Here is a 27,142-nt window from a genome sequence, read left to right as displayed (position 1 = left end):
GCCAATAAAGCGAGATGAGTGCTGCAACCCCAGAGTCGGCCATGACTGGACCTAATGGTCAGGGGTCCCTATACCTATACCTAATAGTTAAAAAGATGTTTGTCAAAGTAAAACTATGGAACTCACTTGATTTAAGAATGGGACAATGAATTTACACTAGTTAAGAATTAATAGGACAATTAACTTAGATTTTACAGATTACATATAACGCAGTAACAGGTTTGCTCAATAAACAGCAAACATGGTAGCAAGGTAGGCTTATGCAAAAAACAAAAACACAACATGCTCCTGTGAGCAAAGGTCATGCTGCTGTGAGCAGATCTCTGGCTGACCAGGATCCACATGTGCAAACAAGTGCTGCACGTGCAGTTCCTGGGCTGGATCTCTGTATCTTGCACTTCGAACTGCACACACAGTTTTTGTCAGTGCTTTGGGAACTGTTTGTGCTATGTCAAATAGCAACTCAGGCTCATCATGCATCCAAAATAGAATTCAGCGTCATTAAAGCTGCTGTGTATGACTCTGGATAGGACCAATGGATGAATTTGTCTTTCTTCCAAATAAGCATCTTCAAGTATCTTAAAATCAGAGGGTTCAAGGGTGGCATCCAATGCACTCACTCCATTAACACAAGGATATAAGCTTACACAATGGAACTCTCTCCTCTGCCTGAGCACAACCCACACCCTTCCCAAATCTGGGATAAACTCCCAGAACAGATTTAGGGTGGAGGGGAGTAGAGTTCCATTGTGCTAGAGTAAACACTTGCACTAAGGGAACAAGTCGCTTAGCACTACATTATAGATAGCCCTTACAAACATTCTTACAACAACCTGAAATCATAGGCAAACGTTCCCTAAATAACCAGTAGCGGTATGCACAAGAAAAAAAGGCAATCACAGTGGACAAAAAGTTGGGACTTTTGCTTTTGTTAGCTCCCACGTGGTTCCAGCCCACCTTATTTCAGCAAATATATGACAATACATTAATACATGAAGCTGAACACAGAGGTTCCTAATCTCTCTTGAAGGCAGTAAATAGGTAACCAGAGCAAAAAACTACTCACTTTTTCTAACATCATTATCCTCTGTTTTTCCTCTGACAAAATCTGCACATTTTCACTAAAAATAAAATAAGAAACGGTTAACAAGATGTGCAGCTTCATTAATGAGAAAATATGTCAAATAGAGGGTTTTAGTAGATTAATATGTCACAAGAAAATGAAGATAAGCCATATTATATTCATCTTGACATGCTACATTGTGTCTCCAGTGTATCTGACATGCTGTATATTCCCCGCTCCTAAATAGCAGGTGACAAAAAGAACGAGGAATCCAAGCAAATTAATTAATCACAATGCCTTGGAAAACATGCATGGTATTTCTATTGTGCTCTTTTGGATTTTCAAAGGCAGTTCAGCAACCATTTTTGAGGTGAGAGAGTCTTTATACCAGGTGAGTTCTCTTTTTAGTTTTCACATGATAACACAGTTCAGTGAAAACACTTCCATGTGCTAATATAGTAGGGATGTCCAGAAGAAATATTCTGGACCTTCCTGGTTGGTTTGAAGAGGGGGTTGCTTTGGGTCAGTGGCTTGTACTGACTTGATGTTTCACTCTGGATCCAAGACATAGGGTAAAAACCAACAACTCCTATGACATCTACAGTATAGTCTAAATTTTCATTTTTTTACACAGAATTGTATATTTGTAGGCACAGTAGTCACTTCTGAGGGAATGAAGCTCTCAGATTTTGGACCCTTTAAAGTCTGAGGTGTTTTTGTTTTCTAAAAAGAGGTCCAATGATTTCCTATGTACTTTTGCAAACAATTTCCATGAACATGACGAAAAAAAGAGGAAAAGGTGCCAGTATATGGTGCCTGCAAAAATTATAAAAGGATGGTGGACGGGTTAGAGTTATGAATAAAGAAAATTATTTGAGGCATTTAAAAAAGAATATTGTTCTCTGTTCAAATTTGCACCAAAGTCACATGCTGCCAAAGCCGAACAAGGTGTAGATGGATGTGTTTTATCCCTGACAGCAAAATAAGCACTGTAACTGGAAGGAAAAGGAGAATGCCGATAACCAAAGAAATAAAGATGTCATTCACAAAACTATATACTCCTCTCTCTGTCTGTCTCTCTGCCTAGTGTTTTCCCATTCCTGAAGAGCTTGGAGATGTAAAAATGTATCAAATCAGATCAAAATATAAATACAAATTCCCTCAAGAATTCCAGGTTGTCCGAAAGCCTTGCACCCACAGCCTATTCACCTCAGATTTGAGTTGCTTCACATGACAGTGGAGTGTGTGTGTGTGTGGGGGGGTATTTTCAAACATTTCAAATAAGAATACAAAATTCAAAACAATGCCTACTGACATTCAGATACATATCTATTTCAAGATTTGTGTACTAACTTTACAGCCATCATGCTTGTTTCCAGCGTGGAATCCATTTTTCCTTCTTCTGTGGTATCTGACGTTAATCGCTCAGTTTCTGCTGTAAAATCAGCTGCACAAGCTCCGGGAGGTTCTGAAGGAGGAGGTAAACAGGCTGGTGGAACAAAATTGCTGCTTCTCAGCTTATTAACCTCTTCTTCAAGTTTCTTCTTCTCTTCGAGTAAACAGGCTCGGTCTTCAGAAAGACTTTCAATCAGATCTGAGCAAAAGGCAGCCAATAAGTAATATTCAACATTCTGATATTCTGCAGAGCAATTAATTGGATTCAAACTACATGTACAAAACATTTGCTTACCCTTATCCCTTTCTTGCTGCTGTATTATTGCTTTTAATTTGTCACTAAGATCATTTATTATGTTTTCCTTTTTCATTTTTTCTCTTGTTAGAACAGTGTTAAACGTCGTCTGAAAATACAGAATCAGCATTATTTTAAGCAATACAATGTACATATATATGACATGAAAAAAATAAATAGGTACTTTTCAATCTCTGAAGAGGCTACAACATACCAGCTTTGGCCTCCTCCCTCAGCAGCCATCTATCAGAAGCCATTCCATCAGGTACAGGAGAGGGAGAGAGGTAAGACTGAAAGACTGGGAACTTTTGGCTCTGCTTCTTCATATTTTTTAGTTCCAGCTTGCTTTCCCCACCTCCTTCCCCGTTCCTTTTCTTTTTTGTGCTATACCTCATTGAAACTGTGAGCTGCAGGAACTGTCTTATCATCATCAAAATTTGTAAGCTGCTTTTTGAGCCTTCTTTGACTAAGCAGGGTAAAAATGTTTTTTGGAAATAACAATTAATAGTGATTGATTGATTTTACTTTTTAGAAGCATAAGCCCAGAATGCATCCAATTTTGATGTTCTCCAAGCTGCTCATTTGTCTCCTTGCGCCAGCATCTTTCAGATGTAGTGGCACAATTGCCAAACATGCAATGGAAGTTTTTTGGGTCCCCAGTGAAAACTCCACTCAATTGAACAGGGATTGTATAAGAACAAGCAGTGGCTGTATGTGACATGTCAGAAAACCAGTACTAGCCTGAAATGCTAGGCAATAATCCCTTTGCAAGCTAAAGACATAAGGAAACCATCAAAAGGTCCTGGAATTCTGAGGAATGAGAATTTCTAAGAAGGCTGTGAAAAACAATGGAGCTCCCAGTTACTTTAAAGCATCCTCACAAGTGTATCTAATCTGAAATCTTGAAACAGCCTCGTCTACCTGCTGTTCTGCAGTGAGTGATGTTCGAATGTTTTGCATTTCCTCATTTTTTCTTTTCTCATGTTCTTCAAGCTGCTCCAAAAACTTCACCTTTTCTTCCTGAAGTTTTTCTTGAAGTTCTGCAACTAAGCTTGATGCAGATGATTCAACCGAACTAGGAAAAGGAAAACATTGAAAATTTAAATGACCAGCCCAGGATGGTACGAACAATCTACAAAGGGAAACCTTAAACCTCAATATCACTTTATCTGGTGTTTCCCTAGTTAAGAAATTCAAAATTCTGACTAGTCAAGGGGAAACATTCCTGATAAATGTATGAAAAAGCTTTTCTTATTTTTTTAAACAAACACAGCAGCAAGATTCTTAGCGCACAGTGTGTTCGCCTTCTTTTGCTTGACTTTGCAGGAGAAAGTTCAGATGTTGTGCAAATAATTGGTGTGTTCATGGAAAGATAGGAGAGTAAAAAAAAACACCACACCTAAAAATGAAACTAAATCTTGGTTATAGGAGGAACAATAAATTTAGTTTCGATCTAAACTTGCATTAATCTCTATATTAATTATATAATCCCTATACATTATAATGGGATTGCAAAGATGGAATTCACTATCAAGCAATTTGCTACTCTAAAGTCAGAGAAATTCAAGAGTTAATAGCTGTCTAAATATACCCTACTACAATAGCAGGCATTCGGGAGCCTTTGTGAATCAGGTACACCACCAGCATTATTAAAATGCAAAATAATCCAGCTACAGACACATCACACAGTGGTCTTGACATGCCACATAGGGAGCACAATGTATATTCTTGTTTTAACAAGGAGATGGGAAAAACTCTAAGAAATGGATCTGCTTTCAATACTGTCTTTCTTGAATATTCTCCAAGATTCATTTCTCATATGTTAAGACAGCTAAATTCTTCTATTTGTAAAGTAACGTATTAAGTAAGTCATTTCAATTACATAGTAAAAACTCTCAGCTTACTGAGATGATAGTACGGAAACACTTCAGTCCAGTATTACACAATTCCCACGCAATTCAACAAACTCAACTCATGGAAATTACATTTAGAATTTTAAATATGATGAAACAACTTGGCACTAAGCACATTATGTCTTGATGTGGCCATGCCTCACAAACTGGCTTCATCCCCAACAACTGAAAATGTATTATTTTTGCTTTTAAAACTTTGATACCAATGAATGCCTTCCACAATCCCCTGAGAATATATTAAAGCTCGATTTTTTTTAAAAAAGTTCTAATCTACAAAATAAGGCTGCAGCTCTGTGTTTATTTCCAGATAAGAAACAAAATCCATGTGCCTCCCCTTTCTCCTAATTCCAGGACTTCTGCCAAGGTTACTTTCAAAGAATCTCAGCCTAGCATTATGTTCAAACGAGGAATCCTGGTTAAAAATAAACCCTGCCCTTCCTCCAGCATGCATAGTTCCTTTCCGTCCTCATAACAACTCTGTAAGGTATGTCAGACGGACTCAAGATCTGCCAGGGATCTTGGAACCGGCCTCCTTTCAGTCCTAATCTGACCCTCTAACCAAACAATGGTTCACCACTGTTTGCTTCTAGTGCTTAGCACACCCAGTTGCAGACATGAGAGAAACTGGAAGCTGTATTGTCCCACCACATTCCCACCTGCCCCCCCCCCAAGGCATTCCTGCACCCAACTATATATACATATGCCCAGATAGGTTAGTCTTTACCTGAACAGTTGCCTGAGCCTGGCTTCTTCTCTTGTTGCTCTATTTGTCCCCAACAATAGCCTTGGACTATCTCTACAGAGCACAGTGCTTTAACCTTCTAAGCAAAGTATTCCAAGGGTTTCCTGGTGATGTTAGTCCCTGATTTTGTTGGCGCACATCCTTGTAGATAGGGACAAATAATCTTTTCCTCTGGCCAAGAGGAGTGGTGAGCAGACAGATACTCAAGGATCTTTGCCATGGGGGCACTGGCTCCACTCAACCATGCCGCCAAAGCTTTGGACTGCCTTTATCCCTAGCAAGCACCCCAGATTACTCCTGCATCAAGTGGTCTAAAGTTGTGTACTCTTGGAATGGAGCAAAAGAACAGAGAGTTCTCTCCCCCCCCCCCCCGAGTAAAAAAGAGAGAGTATAAACAGATATATACAGATTTATATAAAATAAAATCTCCCTTGCATCTATCCTATCTCCCTGGACTCTGAACTCACTCTTTGCTGATTAAAAGGCATGGGGTTGCCCATGTACAGGGAGAATAAGACATTTTCATATCCCCCCCCCAACCGCCACTTTGTGTCTATACAGAGGATGACTGCATGAGATTTCACCCTAGACGGAGAAAGCTGGCTCAGCTACTAACAAGATCATTGAAGAAAGTTCCTGTGGCAGTCCATGGCCCAGACTGCACTATGTGAAAAGTTCCACACAAAGAGAAAAATGCAGGCTGCCTAAAGAAAATCATTATGTCTGACTTGACCTGCATGTAACAGTTTTGAGTAGATAATGTCTTGGATTGCTAGTTTGTTGTTGTTGCTGCTGCTGTGGTTTTAAAAAACCTTTACTTCATGAACCCATAATACTTTAATTTACACGGTCAAAAAGACTTACATTGTCAACAGAAAAAACTTAAATCCATACTAAAACCAACATAAAGTAGATATAAAGTATTAGCTAAAGAACCTTGAAAACAACTAAGTAGTTGATCATTAATAAAGCTATCTTAGACTTACTTTTCATTATTCATGTTGAACAAACTATTGACTCATGGAAGAAAATACTTTGAGTGGAGATGGAGGAAGTCAAAGTCTAGCTAGCTGAGTAGGTCAGAGTTGTTGGGCTAATAATGTCAAGGTTGTGAGTGCAGGGTCCATACGAGTTGGGTGGGGTGGGTGGAAGCCTGTGAGATTTTCTTTGGAGTAGAATACATTGTCCACCTGTGCTGGACTGGGTTACACTTTTCCTTATGGCACATTTTGTAGCTTTGGAGTGCCACTTACTTAACAGCCTGTGACACCTGTGGTACAAAGTACCTGAGGCTGCTGCACAGTTTTGTGGGTTGTCCAGATACCACTGAATTGTAAGATTTTTCTATGAAAATTAGGGCAATCTGCATTTTAAAAAACAAAGATATATGATCTAATTTTGCATTGGTGGATGTGGGTTGTTGTTTTTTGGTATTTCATAAACAAAGCTAAAAAATGAAACTGCCAAGCTTGTCTAATATTTATTTTCAATTGGCATCAATTCATTGTTAATAAACAACTTACAAAACAGGCATTTTTTGCCATGGAAAAATAACCACCCCACATCACTACTGTTGTGAGTGGTGGGACTCCTTGGTGGACAAAGACTGGGTAATTCAAGCTCTAATATCATCCAGTGTGTAAACTACAAGATGGTGTACATGTGGCTGCAACTGAAGACTACTTGGAGGACCTTGACTATTCCAAAATAGATCACCAAGACCATTGAGCAGAATAGATTTCTTTGGTTTAAACTAGTTTCCCTAGCTCCACTAAAAAAACAACAATGCTGACTTAACCTATAAAGCCACACACAGCTTGCAGTCTGAGGAATAGCCTGATCGCATGTGAACATGTTCACTCATTAATATTTTCCTCCAAAGCCCTTCCCTCTATTCTCCCACTAATAAAACATTGAAAAGCAGTCAGTGGTATTGCATTTGGTTGTATGGGTCATCTGTTTAAAGAAAAAAACAGTTGAGTTTTCCACTAAGCCAGTAGAAGCCCCTTGTATGAGCCAAAACAGCTTCTTGGATTTGTAGCTCATGTTTTTATTCATTGCAAGCAAATTTTTCTGTCCAGAGAAACTTGGTTGGAAAAAACACACAGCTATGCATACACTTCTGTTTCTTCTTCTCCTTCTTCCACTGCTGCCACCCCACATAATCACCATGCTACTAGTGATCACTTGTTGGAAGATCAGCATGCCTGGATTTAGACCCTCAACATCCCCACTCCCTAGGTCAGTGTTTCCCAACCTTTTTTGGGCAAAGGCACACTTGTTTCATGAAAAAAATCTCAAGGCACACCACCATTAGAAAATGTTTAAAAAATTAACTCTGTGCCTATATTGACTACCCTATTTTTCGCCCTATAGGACGCACCGGCCCATAGGACGTACCTAGATTTTGGGGGGGAAATAAAGGGAAAAAAATTATTCCCCCCCCCCCAGACGCGGGGCTGGGGCGGGAGAAGCCCGAGCTTCCCCCGACCCCAGCCCCCAGAATGGGAGCCAGAGTGGCTCCCGGAGCTTGCGGGACTGGGGGTGGGGGAAGCCCAAGCTTCCCCCGCCCCCAGCCCCCAGAAAGGGTCCGAGAGCGATGGCAAAGGTGAGCGCACCTTCGCCATCACTCCCAGAGCTTGCGGGGCTGGAGGTGGGGGAAGCCAGAGCTTCCCCCACCCCCAGCCCCCAGAAAGGGTCCGAGAGCGATGGCGAAGGTGAGCGCACCTTTGCCATTGCTCCCGGAGCTTGCAGGAGCTGGGGGTGGTGGAAGCCCGAGCTTCCCCCGCCCCCAGCCGCCAGAGCAGGTCAGAGAGCGATGGCGAAGGTGTGCGCACCTTCGGCATCGCTCTGGGACCTTGCGCGGGCTGGGGGCGGGGGAAGCCGGAGCTTCTCCCGTCCCCAGCCCGCAGAGCAGGTCGGAGAGCGATGGCGAAGGTGTGCGCACCTTCGGCATCGCTCTGGGACCTTGCGCGGGCTGGGGGCGGGGGAAGCCGGAGCTTCCCCCCTCCCCAGCCCCCCGAACAGGTCAGAGAGCGATGGCGATGGTGTGCGCACGTTCGCCATCGCTCTCGGGGCTTGGGAGGCTGCGGGCGGGGGAAGCTGGAGCTTCCCCCGACCCCAGCCCCCCGAACGGGTTGGAGAGCGATTGCAAAGGTGCGCGCAGCTTTGGCATCGCTCTGGGACCTTGCGCGGAGCTTGCGCGGCTGGGGGGATAGCTTCCTTAAGCCTGGGGAGCCTCCCTCCCACGGCACACTAGGCAACGTCTCACGGCACACTAGTGTGCCGCGGAACACCGGTTGGGAAACACTGCCCTAGGTGATCAACATTAACAAGCCTGATTACTACTTACATACATATATGTAATTGCTCTTCTATATGCTATCTAATGAAGCGAACAACAGAAGAGCTCTTTCAATTGCAGGTAAGCAATTGTACATAGCGCTTTCTTATTTCCTGAGGAATGCCCCTTCAGGCATGAGCACTGCATGTATTCAATGCATGAGCATAAATGTCTAATTTATATAAATTGACTATCATAAATGGTGTAACAGCCATAAAATAAATATAGGACATCATTAGACTGCATGATTTTTAACAACTTATCTTCGCTACTGAAAATTAATAATTATAACAAGCATAAATACTTAGCTCTATATCACATCACATTTGAAGATGGCCCATGATATTTCATTTGAGGAAAAGAACATAGGTCATATGTACAAAGAACCTGTTTAGAACATAATTTTAGTTCAGGCTACTTCTGAACTGTAGAAGTGAATACATTTGCCAGATTTTCAGCATCTTAAGTTTTTCAGATATCTGGGTTTTATTTTGGTTGTGACATTGTAGTCTCCAGTGATCTTCGTAAAGTCACTTCAGGCCTCCCAGAAATAAAATATCAGCTGCTCCACTAATCACTTTACTTATAGAAAAGCTGAAACAGTTACCACTATTATTTTGCAACTATATGCTTCAAAAGGTAGGAAATGAAGCCTGAAGTATTTTCTGGAAAAAGTCTGTTACTGCGTTCCTTGAATGCAAATTATGCACACTACGAACGTTCTTAGAATCTTATGTTCCAATTTTAACACTGGTCAGTACTTAGAACTGTGCTTAGGTAAACAAATGTATTTTTGTGCCACTTTAAAGACTATTAATATTGCTGTTGTATTCGTTTTCATGAACCAGAGTCTGCCATCTGACTAACATGGCAACCCTTCAGGAACAGTTCACTGTATGGCTCTGTTAGAAGTAACGAGAAACCACAGCTTGTTGCTGAAAAATGGACTGTATTGAGGCTTGGGCTTCTACACTCTCCTCTCCCTACAATTTTCCATTTTAAAATAACAGTGGTTCCCTGTGACATCCAAACTCAAATAAAGGTAGTTTGCTTAAATGACAGCTTGTGAAGCCACAGTTTAACCTTCGCTTATTTTCATTAGCCAAAGTTTAAAACAAATTACAGTTCTTAAGAGTTCCGAAGATACTGTTTAAATTTAAACCAGAAGTTTTTGATCTCCTTTTGTGGGTAACAAGAGGGGTGGAGAGGGAGAACCAGGCCTATGTGGAGTGTTCAAATTCCATCCATCAATCAAAAGTTCAATTTCACTCTTGGATAGGGCAGCTTCAAAATCTTTTTTAAAATACCTAATTCCTAAAAGATATCTGGGGAATAAATGAGTCCTGTGAATAGGAACAAAAACAAGTGCCACGGTTTTTAAGCAGCCCTATAGTTATATTTTAAGAGCACTTTTGTGTAGTATTTTGTCCCTGGTAAACTGCCAGACTGATTTTTAAAAGCTCCCCCATGCTGCTTTCCCATTAAAATCAAATTTTAAAAAGCCAGAATCTCAATTGATAAAACTCAGTGACTCTTAAAGCTATTTGTGCGCAGCCAGAAACATTGTTATGAATATCACTTTATGCTGTCAATGACTGATGTTTAAAAAGAGAAATATTCTTCCATCATTCACTTAAGGAATTCAGTCTGCTCAGCTTGGACAGATGTATCACTTCCATCTGGCATTCAGTGCAAACTCCCCTTCATGATCAATAAACATTATGAGCTGGATCCAAAGGTTCCCTTTCACTATGTGGAGAATTCCTTTACTAGAAAAATGAGGGATTCTGCCCTATCAATCAAAAAGAATTTTGAATTTAGATGCGACAGTTTTAAAATAATGCACATTGTGCTTAACTAATGCTGCAAGATTGTGTGAAGGTGCTTCTCTTATCCAACAACTTTTCACCCTAGGGGAAAGGTATTTTTTAAATTCTTTCTTACACACAGCTTGTGTTTAACATAGGGACTCCAATTTCATGGGGTGATTGATTGATTTAGGTCCACCTAGCCATTGGAAGATAAAAAAGAAAAAATCTACACCCAACAGGAAGATGTGAAAAGCCGTATTAAGGAGGTTTGAATGAAGTCCTCAACTCAGGAGCTTGAACTATCTAAAAAGAAGCAGAAAAGCTCAGCATTTTTGCAATCACAATGTATACTTACTAGCTTGAATACAGAAGTTCAATAGAAAAAGAACTACGTGCTCCTGAGCATAAGTCATATAATGATGGAATTAGGGATTGGTTTGAGCAAGGGGAAAGGATAAACATATCTAAGGAGACAAGATGCGTCTGAGCAAGAGCAGGAACCATTAATCCAAGAATAGAGAAAACCTTCTATAGTTTGAGATTGCACTTACTCAACTGACTACAAATTATATTAAGCACTGTTGGTTTATTTTATTTCAAACATTAGAGGGCAACTTAATTCATACAGTACCTCTGATTAACTTGCATCTCTAGTTGCTGGATTTTCCCCAAAAGTTCTTTTTCAACAGCTTCCCTTTGCAATTCAAATTCTTTAAGGGCATTTCGGACTGCATCTTCTTTTTCACAGTTGAGCTTTTGAACAAGCAGTTTCCTGTCCTGTTCATGGTTAGTTAATAGTAGCTCTTTTTCTTCTGCAAACTTACTGATAGTGGCTTCATATTTCTTTTGCTGTTCACACAATACCAAATTTTCTTCTTTTTGCTTTTCTAGGGCACTGACTTCCAATTCTAGCTTACCTTGCAACTCTGTTATTTGTTCTTCCAATCTTTTTTCTGCTTCAAGAGCTTGTTGGTGCAAAGAAGTTACTTTACTTAATTCAGTTCTAAGCAAATTTGTTTCTTCTTCGTGCCTATCAATTAATTCTGAAATGCACTGATCTTTCTCAATTGTCATTAAAGTTCTTAGCTCTGCTAGACCCACCTGATATTCATCATTATTAATTTGTATTACATGGTTCAAATTATCAATCTGTTTTCTTAACATTTCAGTTTCCTTGTCAATAAGACTTTTTAGATTATCTTGCTGTTGAGTTTTGTTTTCTTCTAAAAGTATTTTCATTTCATCTGTTTCTGCCTCTTTCAGTGCAAGTTCAACCTCTAATTTGCATCTTAAGTCAGACAGTTCAGAAACCTTGACCTTTAATTCCTCAATCTGTTGTTCTTTCTCATGGACATTTGCAGCATGAGTTTCTTGCATTTGTTCAAGTCGGAGTTTATTCTCCTTTTTCAACTCCTCTAAGCAATCATTGTGTTTAGCCATTAGTTCATCAAATTCTTGTGTATGTCTTTCCTGTAGATTGGATTCCAGTTCCTTTAAGTGATCTTGCTCCAAAGTCTGAAGTTCTGCTCTTAGAAGCTGCATTTTTTCATCGTTTTCAGTATGAAGTTTTTTCAAACTTTCCATCACCCTTTCACGTGACTCTCTTAGTTCTTTAATTTCACAACTCTGATTCTTCATTTGACTTTCCAATTCAAGCAATTTTTGCTCCTTTTCATTTTGTAAAAACACAACTGCTTCCTTTTCATTCTTTACTATTGCAAATTCATTATCTTTATCATGCAAAACATCTTCAAGACCTTTTAAGTCACCTTTTAATTTTGTGATCTTTTTTTTGTTCTCTTCACCATCTTCAACTAAAGTATTCATTTTGCTTTCATATTCAGTTTTTACCAATTGCAGCTCTTTCTGGTGTTTATCTTTTAGCGTTTTTTCAAGAGAAAATTTTACTTTTTCTATAATATTCTTTATTTCTATTGAAGTACATTTTAAAGAACTGGAAAGGTCACATTGTTCTTTTTCTACAAATGTTCTAAAATGACAAAGGTCTTCTTTTATGTTTATTAAATTTAACCGAGATTCCTCGGCAACATCTCTACATTTTTCCATATAAACATTTATAGCAGAATTTTCTAAAGCTTCCGCTTTTGCACATATATTTGTATCTTGCATCCGCCTGCTGTCAATCGCATTGATGACTGAGGAATAGAGAGACTCCACCATCATTTCTGGACTTTGAGGATCACTTATCACATTCGGTGACGTTAGGTTTTCTTCTATTATGAATTCATTAACCGCTGACATAAAATCAGATTCTGGACTTTCTGCCAGTGAGTCCAAGTCTAATGACCCTTGCTTAAGGGCTTGTTCAATGCTTGGATGGGCAATCGTTTCAAAATCAAATGTATGAGCATCAATACTGTCTGGAGACAATTCTTCTAAAGGACCTGGGGGGCACACAGGAGGGCACAAAGGACCATGAAGACTGAGTGGTGGAGGAGTTCTAGGAGAGGTAGCAATTGTTGTACTTTCCATCCTTGGTGTAGTGACAGACTGTGGTGAGGCTTGACTGTTGGAAGCCTAAAAGTATAAAACACAGGCCAGAGTTAAAATACTATCGTTCCATAAACATAAACAATTCCTAAGATAGGCCTTGAGCGGGCTCCATACATGTGGCAGGATTTCACATTAGAGAAGCAGGAATTCATAAAACCTTATGACATCTTACTGGCAGCTATAGGTAGCAGAAAGTAAAACCATGGTTAATCCAGGGCACACCAGCAAATCTCATTTGATGCCTCTTCTGAAGCTGCCTCATTCTTGCATCCCATCAGAGTTCCTTTCATTCTGTTTCATTCATTTGTTCCTAGCTTAATTTCTCTCTCCCCCCCCCTTTTATATCGTTTCAGAATATTTGAAACGGACAGTATTTTATCTGATAAAACATAAAGGAATTTCTAAACAATTTTTTCCTGCTTGCATACTTTGGAGAAAATAACCCCCCTTCCAAGCTGTCCAAAAATAAATTGGTATGCTTATGCTCTATTTCTGCGTGGATGTGTGTGCATAGTATGCCGAAGTAAAATGGGAACTATTTTTACTTCCTTTCTAAAAAGGGCCTGGAAACTATATGCTTGTTGTACTAAAAATAAATGTTTTTATATGTATTGAGAACTAACATCAAAACCAGTGGGGTTTACTTCTGAGTAGACTTGTAGAAGACTAGGAATTCTAATCTGAGGTAGCCATAATGCTATTTGTGGCAGGGCAGCCTTTATTCTGAATCAGTTAATTGAGAACATTTTTGTCTCTGGCTCCATCGACTACCAACATGCAACCCACAACATTAAAAAACGTTGCCCACTCCTGTGCTAGAACATTATGTAGTAAACTGGTCATAATTAGTGTATGATACAGGTCCTGAAATACTTGTCAGATGGTAAATTACATTACTCTGAATTACCGGGATTTGCCCGTTTACATGCATTTATAGAAGTACAATTTTATTTAATAAGTGAATCACATAACACAAAGATATGAATGGAATCTAGCCATGATCACGCTCTAATTTCTACCTTAGTTTCTTTCAAGCTGTATCTCCTTAAATTAATTGTTTATTCAGGCTTTATGCTGTATTGACAAAACAAGGTGCAAAGACTGAGTTCAGAAAAAGCACACTATAACTAAGAAGTGGATTCTGCTTCATTATCACATTTTCTTTCCATTCAATTAGTATTTTAAAGAAAAATATTTCCAATATTAGCCATGCAAGCCTAATTTAGGCTTGTAGCAAAATGCTTCCCAATTAATATCAATAGTAAATTCCCAAGAAAAAATCTCCTGAGAATCAGAAATATCAACAGAAGCAGCCCCTATAACAATGCACTGAAAAAGAACACCAAGATAAATATTTTACAATTTTTCTCCTTGATTTAAGTCTCTCCATATGTTACCTTTCTAAGAAGGGTGGTGTAATAAACAATCAAAGGACGGACCCCTGATGAGGTGACAAGCTCACGGATTTGCAACAGATGCTTTCAGAAATACATAACTGACACTTAACTATGTTTAAACCTGAAACGTTTTGTGATAAAGTATGTTACTTCAAATAAATGTTGTGAATAAGAGGTCCTAGGTACTTCAGAAACCCAACATTTAAGCACCACAAAATATCTTTGGAGGTTAGGGAAAGCAACTTTTAGCTGACTGTTCCAGTATGTCCAATAAGTTGTGTTAACTTTACAAAAAATAGGAAAGCATTTAAAAAGGTCTGTTGTTTGGCAAAATGCCAAGATTTAAAGGATCAAACCCTCCTAGTTTCTCAATCAAAAAATTTAGGGCAGTTGACTGCGATATTATATAAAGTATGGGCAATAAGCTGCCAACTGCAGGCAGTTTGCCTTCTTGTAGAGAGAAGAGACCCTCCACAAGAAAAATCTACTGAAAGTTGGGTACTCTCAGGAAAGGCCGGGGAACTGAGAAGCAACTTTTTTTGTTCTTGTTCACAAAATACATTTCTCAGAAATATTCCTCACCGATTCACTTCACAATTTAGTTAATTTCTAAGTAATTGTGTTTAGGATTGGCATTCAACAATTTACCCATATATAAAAGTCACACATATAATACAATGGTACCTTTTGTTCATTCAGCAGATCTGTAATGGTCTGTGACATTTCATCCAAACTTTGTGCTGCTTTGACCAGATTATGTAGAGCAAGTACATGCTGGTGGAGAGGTTCAAAATCACAAAGTATAGGAACCCTTAAAAATACAGAGTAATTAACACAGATTACATTAAACAGATATTAACAGATTACAAGTGTTAACTGCATTTAAGAATATTTATATATAAAAATATACCACTTAGCATATTCAAAATCTTTAAGTAGTTTAGCGGTCGTGGGGTTGGGTGAGTCCCACGTTGGGCAAACATTGCAAGGGCTTTGGACTAGATGACCCTCGTGATCCCTTCCAATTCTACAGTTCTATGATTCTATGATTTACATAAAACAACACAATGTTCAACAAAATTTCCAAACTCTAAGTTAAAAATGACAAAACACAACTGTATTATCACAGATAAAACCAAACCATGCACGAAACAAAAATATACATAAAAATCAAGAGCCAAGAGTCCCAAAAGCCTGGGAAGACATTTTAAAGATGTTTAAAAGTTCACAACTGTCTCTGTCTTACCAGTTATTCAAAGGAGGGCAATCCTGTGCTATCATGAAAAGTCCTGCTGCCACAAAAGTGTTCAGTTTGAACCCTAACTGCTAAAGATCAGGGATTCTAATACATAGCCTCTAAAACTAGGTCACCAAACCATACAAATACCTGGCCAAAGGAAATAAATGAATACTATAAAGCAAGGCTAGCTATGGCAGATATTATTTTTTTCTCTGAGCCACCTTACTACAATTTTACTAGTTTATTGTTATGGGAACCACTGCCAATCTACTACAAATTGCCCAGAGATCTAGCAGTAGATCCCAATCTATTTTCTGCTTGCCCACATGCTTAGGAACTCATTTTACCTGAGTAATGGTTGGACTTCTGAAGGACAAAAGGACTGCAAAAATTGCAGATCGGATAATGAGATATCAGGAAGTTCACCATCAAACCTGCGAGGTTTTCGGGTCTGTATGTAAAACAAATCAATGAGAACACGATAAATAGCAAAATAGATTGGACAACTGAGATATTTTTTAAGCCCGTAAATAAAGACCATTGAGATATATTTTAATTTCCATTTATCAGTTGAAAGACTGTGCAGGGAGCTTGAACGTCTCCTAATCACTAAAACAGCAGCAGCTGAAAGTAGGAACATCTGAGGCTTGTAAACAAATCTACAAAAGTAGCTTGCCCACAAATAAATTTGTTAAACAAATGACCAGATATTTCTAAGAAAATAGTATTCAAGATTTGAGAAGCTTCCCAACCTGGTTGCTTCTTCTGTGCCTCAGACAGGGTAGAGACTATTTATAAGCCTGAAATATTTGTCTACACTTTTAAATGAAAATATACACAGAAATGGTTACACTGGATGAAAGATAACTAATCTATGCTACCAGAGCAATTATTCTAGGGAAAGTATAATATTAAATCAAGAGGCAGAGTAATCATTCTATGCCACCAAGAATCTAAATACCCCCTTCTTCACAAGCCAGTTAATACAAAAAGTAGCTACACACTTCCTTCTAAATTCAAATTATACTAATTCCTCAAAGTGTTTGGGAAAAGCCAAAAGTCTTCATTAAAAATAAAAAGTATGGTATACTCACACAAAAGGATGGGGGCCAGGCATCAAGTCCCCTGAACAAACGATTTCTTAGAAAAGATTTCCCTGTTCAGAGAAATAAATATTATTTCATTTATTCACATATGTGTATATGTATGTGTATGTCTCTATGTGTGTGTGTACACACAACAAAACAAACAACAATGGGGGAGGGGTTTTGTGGGGGGTAATGAGCCCAATGCATTTCCTAACAGTTCTTTCTCAGGACACTATTAAGAGGAACAATATAGAACTACATTGCAAGTTGTTTGTGCAAATTTAACAGGGACAATTTCCTTTTATTTTTTCCATGTATACCTATAGATCTCCTTTTTTCAACTTTTACATGAAAGGTTATTTCATTGCATAATTCAGGTGAGGGGTGGGAGAGAAGGTCCAAGGGCAGCTGTGAAGAAGCTTTGGCCCTCCAGGTGTTGCTGAACTACAATTTCCATCTGCCCCAGCAAGCATGACCAAAAGTGATGCAAGCTGTAGTTCAGCCACAGATGGAGGCCCACAGGTTCCTCACACCTGGCCTAGGGCAATAAAGCAAAGGGAAGAAAGGAAAGAGAAGGGATGGTGGTAGTTTTCAAAAGCACCCCCCCCCCAATGATCTAGTTTTTATCTGCACACAACTAGTTCAACATAAGGAAACAGTCACAAAATGCTGCAATTTAAAATAGTCTTTACATGGTAGCCACAATGTATGACCTAATTATTATTCAGAGATAAAAGCGGTGTGTGTATCAATGTTACAGGTTTAAGAATGAGAGTGAGAGAGAGAGAAAATACTTACTAAATAACTTTCCAAAAGATTCCCTTTTGGCCTTTTCTGCATCATAAAGATGTTTCCCATCTTTTATTAAAGCAGCAGCCCACTATAAGAAAAAATATATATTTATATTAAACATACATACACAGTCATGTTCCCTCCTCTAGTCTTCAATCTGAGATCTAGGTCCTGTACTCAAGTTGCTTACCTCCCTGTAGTGTTTTACAAACATCTTTCTCCTTACAACTTCAACAACAGCCAAGCAGTACATCTGAGGGACATTACTAAGCTTTTCTACAATCTTCACTCTTTCTAGCAGCTCTGTTACGAGACGAAGCAACGCTTGAAGCTTCTCTCCATCCTGGTCAGCATGAAGCATTACAAAGCAGCACCACCTATGGAATACAAAGTTTCACTGTAGCATACTGAATTGTTAAGAGCAATAAAATTTCTCCACCAGATGCTTCTACCAGAACCTCTGTTTCCAGAATTGTATCAGTTTGCTCATTTGTAAACAAAAGAGAAGTTCTCTGTTCATTTTCTGCCAAAAACCAGAATATAATACAGAATGCCAAAAACCATCTCTACAAATCTACCTATATTTGCTTATAAGGCATATTGGTCAAGCTTCAATGGCATGGTAAAAATACAAAAACAAAACACGAGATTCTCATACAGTTGATTTAGGCATCGCGTACCAAGTTCAAGATTCCAGAACTGTCCCAATGAGTCACATTAACAAAATTAAATATAAATTCAGATTTGACTGTCAGATATGAACTAAATATCTTTCTTGCACAAGACTAAAAGCAAGCCCCCACCCAAAAAGAGATGAGCGAACTTTACAGATATCTCCAATCTTAGCACCTAGTACTTAGATTGGTGATAACAGATCTTTATGCTTGACATAGCAGGCCATTTAGTTACTGACCATTACGCAGTGGAGGCTTCCCATCCCTGCATAAAAACATAATTTTAGAAGCGTTGCATGCATGACAGGCTGGTGACAAAAAAACAAAACAAAACAAAACATGGTTGAGGAGCATATAGCACTGCAGCAGCATCACTTACTTCAGCCGGACTTGTAGATTATTTGCAAGTTCTTGTTTGGCAGTAGTACATTTCTGTTTAATATCTAAAAGTTTCCGGTGGTTAGTTAACATAATCATCAATTGATTTGCATGACTCAAGCACAAATCTGGTAATACAGAAGGATCTTTCAAGTTCTCTGCTCTCTTCTGATTAGCCAAAAATCCCTATAAGAAAACAGATTTAAAATTCATTGTTATGGCAAGATATGAAAACAAAAGCAGGACAAAAACACTGCCTTTTATAAGACATCTGAAGGCAGCCCTGTTTAGGGAAGCTTTTAATGTTTAATAGACTATTGTATTTTAATATTTTGTTGGAAGCTGCCCAGAGTGGCTGGGGAAACCCAGCCAGATGGGTAGGATATAAATATATTATTATTATTATTATTATTATTATTATTATGCGTGGTCTTCACAGCACATCACTTAATTATAATACATCTGAATGCTCCCTGATAGCCCAGATCCATGCATATACCAAAACCAAGCTAAACAGTGTTAGTTATTTGAGCTGTCACATTTAAAACAGGATATTGTGCATTTTATAAAGAAACACAATTCAACAGACAAAGTAGGACTTGAACCAACGGCTTCAAGTTACAAGAAAGGAGATTCCAACTAAACTTTCTGCTGGTAAAAGCTGTTTGACAGTGGAACAGATCCCCTCGGAAAGTGGTGGACTCTCTTTCCTTGGAGGTTTTTCAGCAGAGGTTGGATGGCCATCAGTCATGGTTGCTTTTGTTGAGATTCCTGCATTGCAGGGGTTGAACTAGATGACCCTTGGGATCCCTTCCAACTCTACAACTGTCTATTTCTATGAGCTTGATTTTTCATTTGTAACCCATGATGGGTGGTATAAAAATGGAAATTAATACATATTTATTTATTTATCTTGTCAAATGTTCTGCACCAGCTTCATATACACAAACCAAGGACAAGAACACTATTCAGATCATTTAGTACTCCATGCAAAATGGGCACATCTTCTGCAAACCATAACTTAATTATTGGCCTAGAGTAAAAAACCTCATTTGTTAAAACCTACTTATATAACTGCATGACATTAAAATAGAACATCTGTAAACAAGACTAACAAACCATACTGTTCTGTCACGCAAACTGCTAATTTTAAAACATATTTTTCCTACTGTTTCAAGGACCTTGCTCCATTTTAGTGAATTATTACTAAAAGAGTTTCAATTATGTTTTTACTTCTGCTACAGGGCAATCTTATGCCTACTCAGAAATAAGCCCCATTGAGTTCAATGGTAGTCCCAGGTAAGCATGTACAAGATTGCAGACACAGCTATATAATGAAATTGCAAACTACAAAAATTCTGCATCTTATGTACATGAAGTAGCTTTTTAAAAAATAATAATGATCCATGGTTAGCTTCGAAGGTAGCCAACAATAACAATTTTAAACCACAAAACAATAAAAGCAACAAGAATAAGACTGTCCATTAAAAACTAAGGAAAATATGATTGTCTTCTTTTAGTGCCAAAAGGTAGTGAAGTGGGCAGTAATGAAATGTTTAAGGAAAACATTGCACCATCAATTGGGAGTCGCCACTGAAAAAATACATTGGACAGCTAGTAAACATATGGAACTACATATGAAATCATTTTATATTTATGAGGTGAAGCTGAATATTTGTCTTCAAGAATTATGTCCCACATAGTGATTTCAATTAACACAAATAGTGGCTGTTGAAAGCTACACACAGAGTGTGTCAGCTGTGGACACAGCTGTCAATGGCAGGATTGCTAGTACATAACCAGCTGATCGTTTGACTCCTTCAGAACTTCAGATGTCTCTACATAAATATGGGGAAAGGCATTGTATTCTACATATAAAAATGGCTGGATTTTGAATAAAATATAGCTCTTTATATTCATAATACAAAGATTTCAAAGAAAAGCAAACAATCAACACTGTATTCTTTCTAGCGACAGGCTTCAACCTTTTTATTTGTCATGGGATTTTAAATTGCTGTACTTTTAACTGGCTGAATACAGTGGTACCTCGCAAGACGAATGCCTTGCAAGACGAAAGAGTTTTTCGTTTTTTGAGTTGCTTCGCAAGGCGAAAACGTCTTGCAAGTTTGTTTCCTTTTTCTTAAAACCGTTAATACCCAGGGAAACCGTGCTTCGCAAGACGAAAATTCGCAAGAAGAAAAAACTCGCAGAACGAATTAATTTCGTCTTGCGAGGCACCACTGTAGTTTATTCCTCTCAATTTTCCTATATTTTTGTTTCACGACTTTTAAGTTTATTTCAATATTGCATTTAATTTTTATGTATGCCACCTGAAAGGCATTTTCAGATAAAAGATGTGATATATGCATTATTGAAATAAACACAACCAAATGAAAGTAACAAAATGAAAGTAAGTAGCACAAACATCTCTTCAGCTTTACATTTGATTTAGGAGTTGAGCGGAAGTAGCCTTATTATGCATTGCCACCTACTGACCATATTGATGAAAATCTAATGGATGAATTTATTTATAAAATCAAGAACTTATTTTTATTTTCACTCTATGTCATGCACAACACACACAGCTATGTGGAAAATTAAAATAATATTGCCAGCATTTATTAATGGATCCCAGTTCCACAAACAGGATCCAATCCAGTTCACAGCCAATCGTTCTCCCTGCTTTGAGGCAGCAGCTTCAACACACCCTCCTCTCACAATAAACCTATGTGGCTCAGGGTCACTGTGACAGAGAAATGTTTATCGAAGAGTAAAATCAGGTAGCTTAAAGCAAGCAATTAATTACTGTTGCTGCAGGAGCAACAGAGGTGGGGGTTATGGGAGTGAGAAACTCGAATCCCAATTGTGCTATAATATTGTAACCTGCCCTGGGAACTTAGGGTGAAGGACACGAAATAAACAAAATAAATAATGGCAACAGTGCTGGAGCCTGCTTCACTTCCAAGAAAGAGAAATGCAGAGAACTGGCGCCACAGCATGCTTTACAGCAGGGGCACATGGCACCATCAACAGATCTTTATCCACAAATCTCAGTGACTAGGATACAGGAGGAAGAGGTGACTTCTCATATACCCTTGTCCAGAACTGTAAAGGCTTTTTACACCAGTAATAAGAACTTGAATGTAGCTCAGCAGCAAATTGGCAGCCAGAGCAATACTTTCAACAGAAGCTTTATACGTTGCCTCGAAAAGCTACCATGCAACAGCCTTTTTATACTAGCAGCAACTCTAGATGAAGTTGAAGGACAGCCCCATTTAAAGTGGACTATTGATCTAATAGTACCATTGTGTGTACTACTGTCACCAAACTACCCTTGTCCAGAAATGGCTGCAGCTGGTGTTATCAGCTGAAACTGGTAAAGGCATTTCTAGATGCTTGTGCTTCCACTGGCAATGCTGGATCAAGGATCAACCCCCCACGTTATACACCTGTTCATTCAGAGGGAGTGCAACCCCATCCAGAAGAGGCAACGGACCAGTTTTCCTATCCAGTATCCACTCACACACAGGGCCTCTATCTTTGCTGGTGTTTCATTTCAGTTTGCTGTTCCTCAATCCATGAACTGTTTCAGGACTTCCACAGCACCTCTTGATTCAGATGTTACCGAGAAATAGAGCTGTGCTTCAATACTTCCTAATGACATTTGATCCCACTGGCCCCTTATACCATGGAACTCCCAGGGGACTGAAAGGCATCACCCAATGCTACCTTCTGCAAAGAAGCACTCCCTACTCCTAAACCCACAGTGGTGATCTGGTGGTATCAAAGGCCATCAAGAGATCTAACAAAATCAAGAGTGTAACCCATCCCCACCCCGGTTTCTCTCTCATGTGACTAGAGCTGGTTTGGTCCCCAAGCAGGCCTGAATAAAACCCGGAACTGTCCTACAAAATCTGTCTCATTCATGAGTGCCTGGAGTTACTCTGCCTCCACCCGAGATGTTGAGACCCATTTTGCTGCTTAAGGTGAAACAAGAAGTACCTTTACCTGCCTAGTTTCTCTCACTGCCGCTTCTCTGCCAGCCCTGACCCTGACACATATTTGGGGGGAGATCTCACTGAATCACGTGAGATCTTGCACACTCACAAGATCTCATGTTATTTTAGCCAATACAATGGTACCTCCAGTTGCGGACAGGATCCGTTCTAGAGCTCTGGTCGGATCCCAAGGTTTCCACAACTGGAGGGACCACTTCTGCGCATGCACGTGCAGCGAAACCCAGAAAAATACTTCTGGGTTTGCCACATTCACATCCTGAAGGAAATGCAACCTGAGATGTGTGTATCCAGAGGTACCACTGCATCAGCACAGATGTGGCAGGGCAGCTATGGGGCTCTGCCTTGGGGGCTTCTGTCACCTGAGGCAGCCACCTCAGTTTGCCTAAAGGCACAGCCAGCTCTGCTCCCCTCTTCATCACCTTTCAAAAGACAGCTGTGTCTTCCATCAGAAGGCTAGCTTCCAAATGCATGTTCTGATAAAATACAGCACATTTCCTAGCCTCGGTTGCACTAATCTAGGGCTTAATACTAAATTATAAAATTGTGATACTTTAAAAATAGTGACATTATTGGGGGGGGGATACAGTAGCCTTGGGAAACAATATCATCCACCTGCCACTCACATAAAAACTGAGTCATTACCTGAGCAAGTTCTTTTTGTTCATTTACCAGTCTGCTACAGCTAGCTATCATCTGGTCCAATGCATAAAGCCTGTCCTCAAGTCCCTTAATGGCTTTCATGTTCTGATTATCTAATTTGGCAATTGTTTGTCGACAGTCTGCCAAAAAGGGCTGAATAATCCTTGGATCAAGCTGAAAAACAAAAAGGCAGTTGACATGAATAACCACTTTTTGTGCAAAAAATACTATCAATGGATCACGGAAAGATAATTTCACATATGTAACTTTAGAAACCAAAAGCTTGAAAGATTTTAAACTGCAGATGAAAATGTCACCTCTAATATTAGTTCTTTAAACCTTCTGATTAACAACACAATCCAAATGCATGTTTACTTGGAAGCAAGTCTCACTATGCTCAGTGGAGCTTACTCCCAAGAAAGTGTGCACAGGATTGCAGCTTGTTTCATTTGAACAAAAAAAGTCTCCAAAATATGCTTCTTTTGGTCTTTTTTCTTAAATCAGGCCTCTAAAGCTTTCAAGCCCATGTACCATGTATCCATCAGGTATGTGCATTGTTCAGACGAATCTGAACTGAATTGGGCAGATTATGAGAGATCTGGGACTTGTCCAAGGTAAAGTGGGCTCCCTCTGAAACAATTCCATTTCAATCTGGTTTCAGGAAGAAGACTACTCTGGTCACCTTGGTGGACGATCTTTGCTGGGAACTAAATAGAGAGAGTACCATCCCTGTTGGTTCTTGCAGACCTCTTAGAAGCTTCAGATACCATCACTTACAAAGTGCTTATGGACTGCTAGATGGAGTGGGACCATTTTGCAGTGGCTCCAGTCCTTCCTAGATGGAAGATTTCAGAAGGTAGTCCTGGGGACACTTGCTTAATGCCTAAGGTATCCCACAAGTTTCTATTCTGACCCCGTGCTACTTTTTTAAAAAAAGAAATGCTAACAATGGGAGAGCCTCTTTTCCCATAAAAGAGTCTTAAAATATATTTCAGAGTTAACATCATGGGCATATTGTGATAACTTAGTCAATTCTGAAGTGGACCCAAGGCTCATTTCCATTTTCTAACAATGACAATAGCAGCAAGTGGCCACCCCTAGCCTCTTAGAAGATGACTGGCTGCTGATACAAGGGAAAGGATATTTGTTCATTACAATTCCCATAGGGAGTGACCATGTTAGAGTGAAAACAATATCATTCATGAACAGTGGGAACCTCGCTCAAACCACAACCACAAACCACAGCAAGATCATCAAGCAATGTAGGAGTAAGAAAGAGGATTGTGCAACTATTATTAAAATCTGATTCATAACTCCTGGTAAGAACATCTCACTGTATTCCTATGAAGAATGCTTAAACTTGTAAGCAAGCTGGAAAGCCAGAACGCAAAAATATTAGAAGAGAACCCAATGGCATTATTTGAGGCATTAACTTACTCTGCTCATGGAATCAAAACATTTTCTGACCAAGGATTCTACATCATTAGGTCTATCTTGAACATTTATCCAGTCTAAAAGTGAGACATTGAAAGAAGGCAGATCAGTCTCCTTAAGTTCCACTGAAGCATCACTGTCCTGAACAGAAGGATTTTGACTGGCTTGGATGTTTTCATCCACTTTTTCGGAGGGTGTGCCATCTGGGATTGCATGCTCTACCGATTTGCAAAATGATGCTAACAGCGATTGTTTGTTCATTTTAAGCATGTCAGGAGAAAGTGCCACTTCAGCTGACTTCTCATTCTCAGTGTCTTCACTTTCTGTCCCACCACGTTCAGCAGAAGAATCTAGTCGTTCTAAACATTCCCGGTAACTGTGTCTGGTTAAGCTTTCCAAGAGTGGGATCTTGGCCATTATCGAAACAGCAGCCCCTAAGCTTGAGAAAAGAACACACACACAAATCTATTAAGTACAAAGAAACTGAGGTACAGTGGCAAACATAATTTAAAAATATGCTCTCAAAGGTGTCTTCAATACAATTTAATACTCAAGTCTTCAACTTTTTCCAATTAAGAAATGCTTCCTTATAAAATTAAATATTCAAACCTATTCTGAATTGGACTATGACTTGAGCCTTATTCAGATGTTCATTAATTGTATCCATGGAGGGGTTGCAGTGACCCTGCTCTCTCCACTCAACCATCCAACATTATGAAGGAAAGTCTGACGGGGAACTGTAACTGCCTCCAGCTGAATGTGGGTACAGTCTCCCAAGTGACTGAGAACCCTCTGTAACTGGGGTTTGCTGAATGTGATTACAAGCCCCTTTCAGAGAGGGCAGCAGGGAAGGGGCAGGGCTGGCACATACAACCCTGTGGGTACTCCATGGATTCAATTCCTAAATTCTTGAATAGGATTATTTTTTACTAGAGCTAAAACTTTTACGTATGCATGTGCAACACTATTTAGCAAACGGTTTCAGATGAGCCAGTGTAGTGTGATGGTTCGAGTGTTGGACTACTCCTTTACTGTGAAGCTCCCTGGGTGTCCTTGAGCCAGTCATGGTCTTGCATTGGAGTGTTGAAGGAAAAAAGGTTAGGAAAACTTACATTTTTTTTACAGTGCAATCCCAGTACATATCTACTCAAAAGTAAGAATTCAGTGAGATTTAAGTTTGGGTTTATAGCCTTAACTCCAAAATTAAACCTCTATAAATAATACCATTAGCAGTATTTATTATTTCAATTAGTGCAAAGACACTGGAACTGGATTAAATTTAATTTACTGTAAATGTAAAAAAAACTCCATAAAACCTTAGTTTTCAGTAAAGCGACTATGCAGAGGTAGCTTCTTACTGAGGAGTCTAATGGCAAACCTACTGTGTAAGTTTCAGCTTAATATCATCTATGGACTGCAGGTAACTTGAATATGCATTTTCAAACTTGAAAAGCAGCTTTTGGTAAGAATATGTGCAATCTTCCAAATTTGCCATTATGGCAGCCCAGCCTTGGTGCTGAAGATGTTCGTCATGGACTAGGCCTTCACAGAAGGAACAAAGTTTCTTGGCAATCTCATACATTTCCTGTACAAAAAACAACATAAACGTTAACGTGTTAGTGCTCCAAACATACATATCAACTTGTTGCAAAACATGGTGCAAAAAACTCTGACATTTTCAAGTTAAGATATATGAAACACTAAAAGCATTTATTAGATATTCCTTAGGAGGGAAATGATTCACTGGTGCAAAGACAAGATGTGCAGTAGAAGGCCCTGCAAAAGGAATCTGAGTGAGGGTAGTTGTCCTGGAAGGCTCAGAACAACACAGGCTCAAATGCCTCACCCCCTGCAGATCACTCGTCTGCCTTTTTTAACTAACAAGGTGATATGTTGTGCAGTTTCCAAAGCCAGCCAACACATAGGCACTGCATGTTTTGTTAACATGCAAGAAAGCATCTAGCAAGAGGAAGAGAAAAATCTCCTCCAGCTTATGCTCCAGCTTTTTTAGATATTCCCAAGTCCTGGCTAGGTGCCAATAAGCACTTCCTACCTACTTCCAGACTGTGTAAAACGCCAAGATCCTCTCTAATTGGCCCTCATCAGTACATCAATAACACCCAGCACTACTTTTCCATAGCATGTGAATCAGGTGTGGTGCTGCTGAAGTGAGCTGGGTGAGGGTCAATAAACTAAGTTTGACTCCTGCTATGATGTTAGTTCTGGGTAAGCACCTGTCCCTTGGAATGGACTTCCAGCGAGCATCAGATAAGCACCTATTACATTGGTATTTAGGCACCTGTCAAAATCTATTCACTTCTGTCCGAGGGGTGATCCACCGATGTTGATGTATTCATCAGTTGATGTATTAGTCAGATATACTGACCTGTAATTTATTTTGTATT

General features: G+C 39.2%; 1 protein-coding gene across 3 annotated transcripts in view; it reads right to left on the bottom strand.

The window, feature by feature from the left end:
- RB1CC1 (RB1 inducible coiled-coil 1) overlaps window positions 1-27,142 on the bottom strand; it is a 47,591-nt gene that overhangs the window by 10,366 nt on the left and 10,083 nt on the right. For all 3 annotated transcript variants that reach the window (XM_083517871.1, XM_083517873.1, XM_083517872.1), the window contains exons 6-19: window positions 26,120-26,322; window positions 24,741-25,176; window positions 23,307-23,477; window positions 18,647-18,831; window positions 17,784-17,970; window positions 17,600-17,681; window positions 16,808-16,869; window positions 16,061-16,164; window positions 15,158-15,284; window positions 11,194-13,100; window positions 3,675-3,828; window positions 2,754-2,862; window positions 2,417-2,657; window positions 1,067-1,121 (exon numbers count right to left, since the gene is read on the bottom strand). In XM_083517871.1, the coding sequence (XP_083373997.1) occupies window positions 1,067-1,121; window positions 2,417-2,657; window positions 2,754-2,862; window positions 3,675-3,828; window positions 11,194-13,100; window positions 15,158-15,284; window positions 16,061-16,164; window positions 16,808-16,869; window positions 17,600-17,681; window positions 17,784-17,970; window positions 18,647-18,831; window positions 23,307-23,477; window positions 24,741-25,176; window positions 26,120-26,322 (4,023 nt within the window). The remainder of the gene's footprint in view (window positions 1-1,066; window positions 1,122-2,416; window positions 2,658-2,753; window positions 2,863-3,674; window positions 3,829-11,193; window positions 13,101-15,157; window positions 15,285-16,060; window positions 16,165-16,807; window positions 16,870-17,599; window positions 17,682-17,783; window positions 17,971-18,646; window positions 18,832-23,306; window positions 23,478-24,740; window positions 25,177-26,119; window positions 26,323-27,142) is intronic.

Source organism: Podarcis liolepis (genome assembly GCF_965112155.1).
Source record: "Podarcis liolepis genome assembly, chromosome: 8".
Lineage (NCBI taxonomy): Eukaryota > Metazoa > Chordata > Lepidosauria > Squamata > Lacertidae > Podarcis > Podarcis liolepis.
This window is presented reverse-complemented; position numbering and strand designations above follow the sequence as displayed.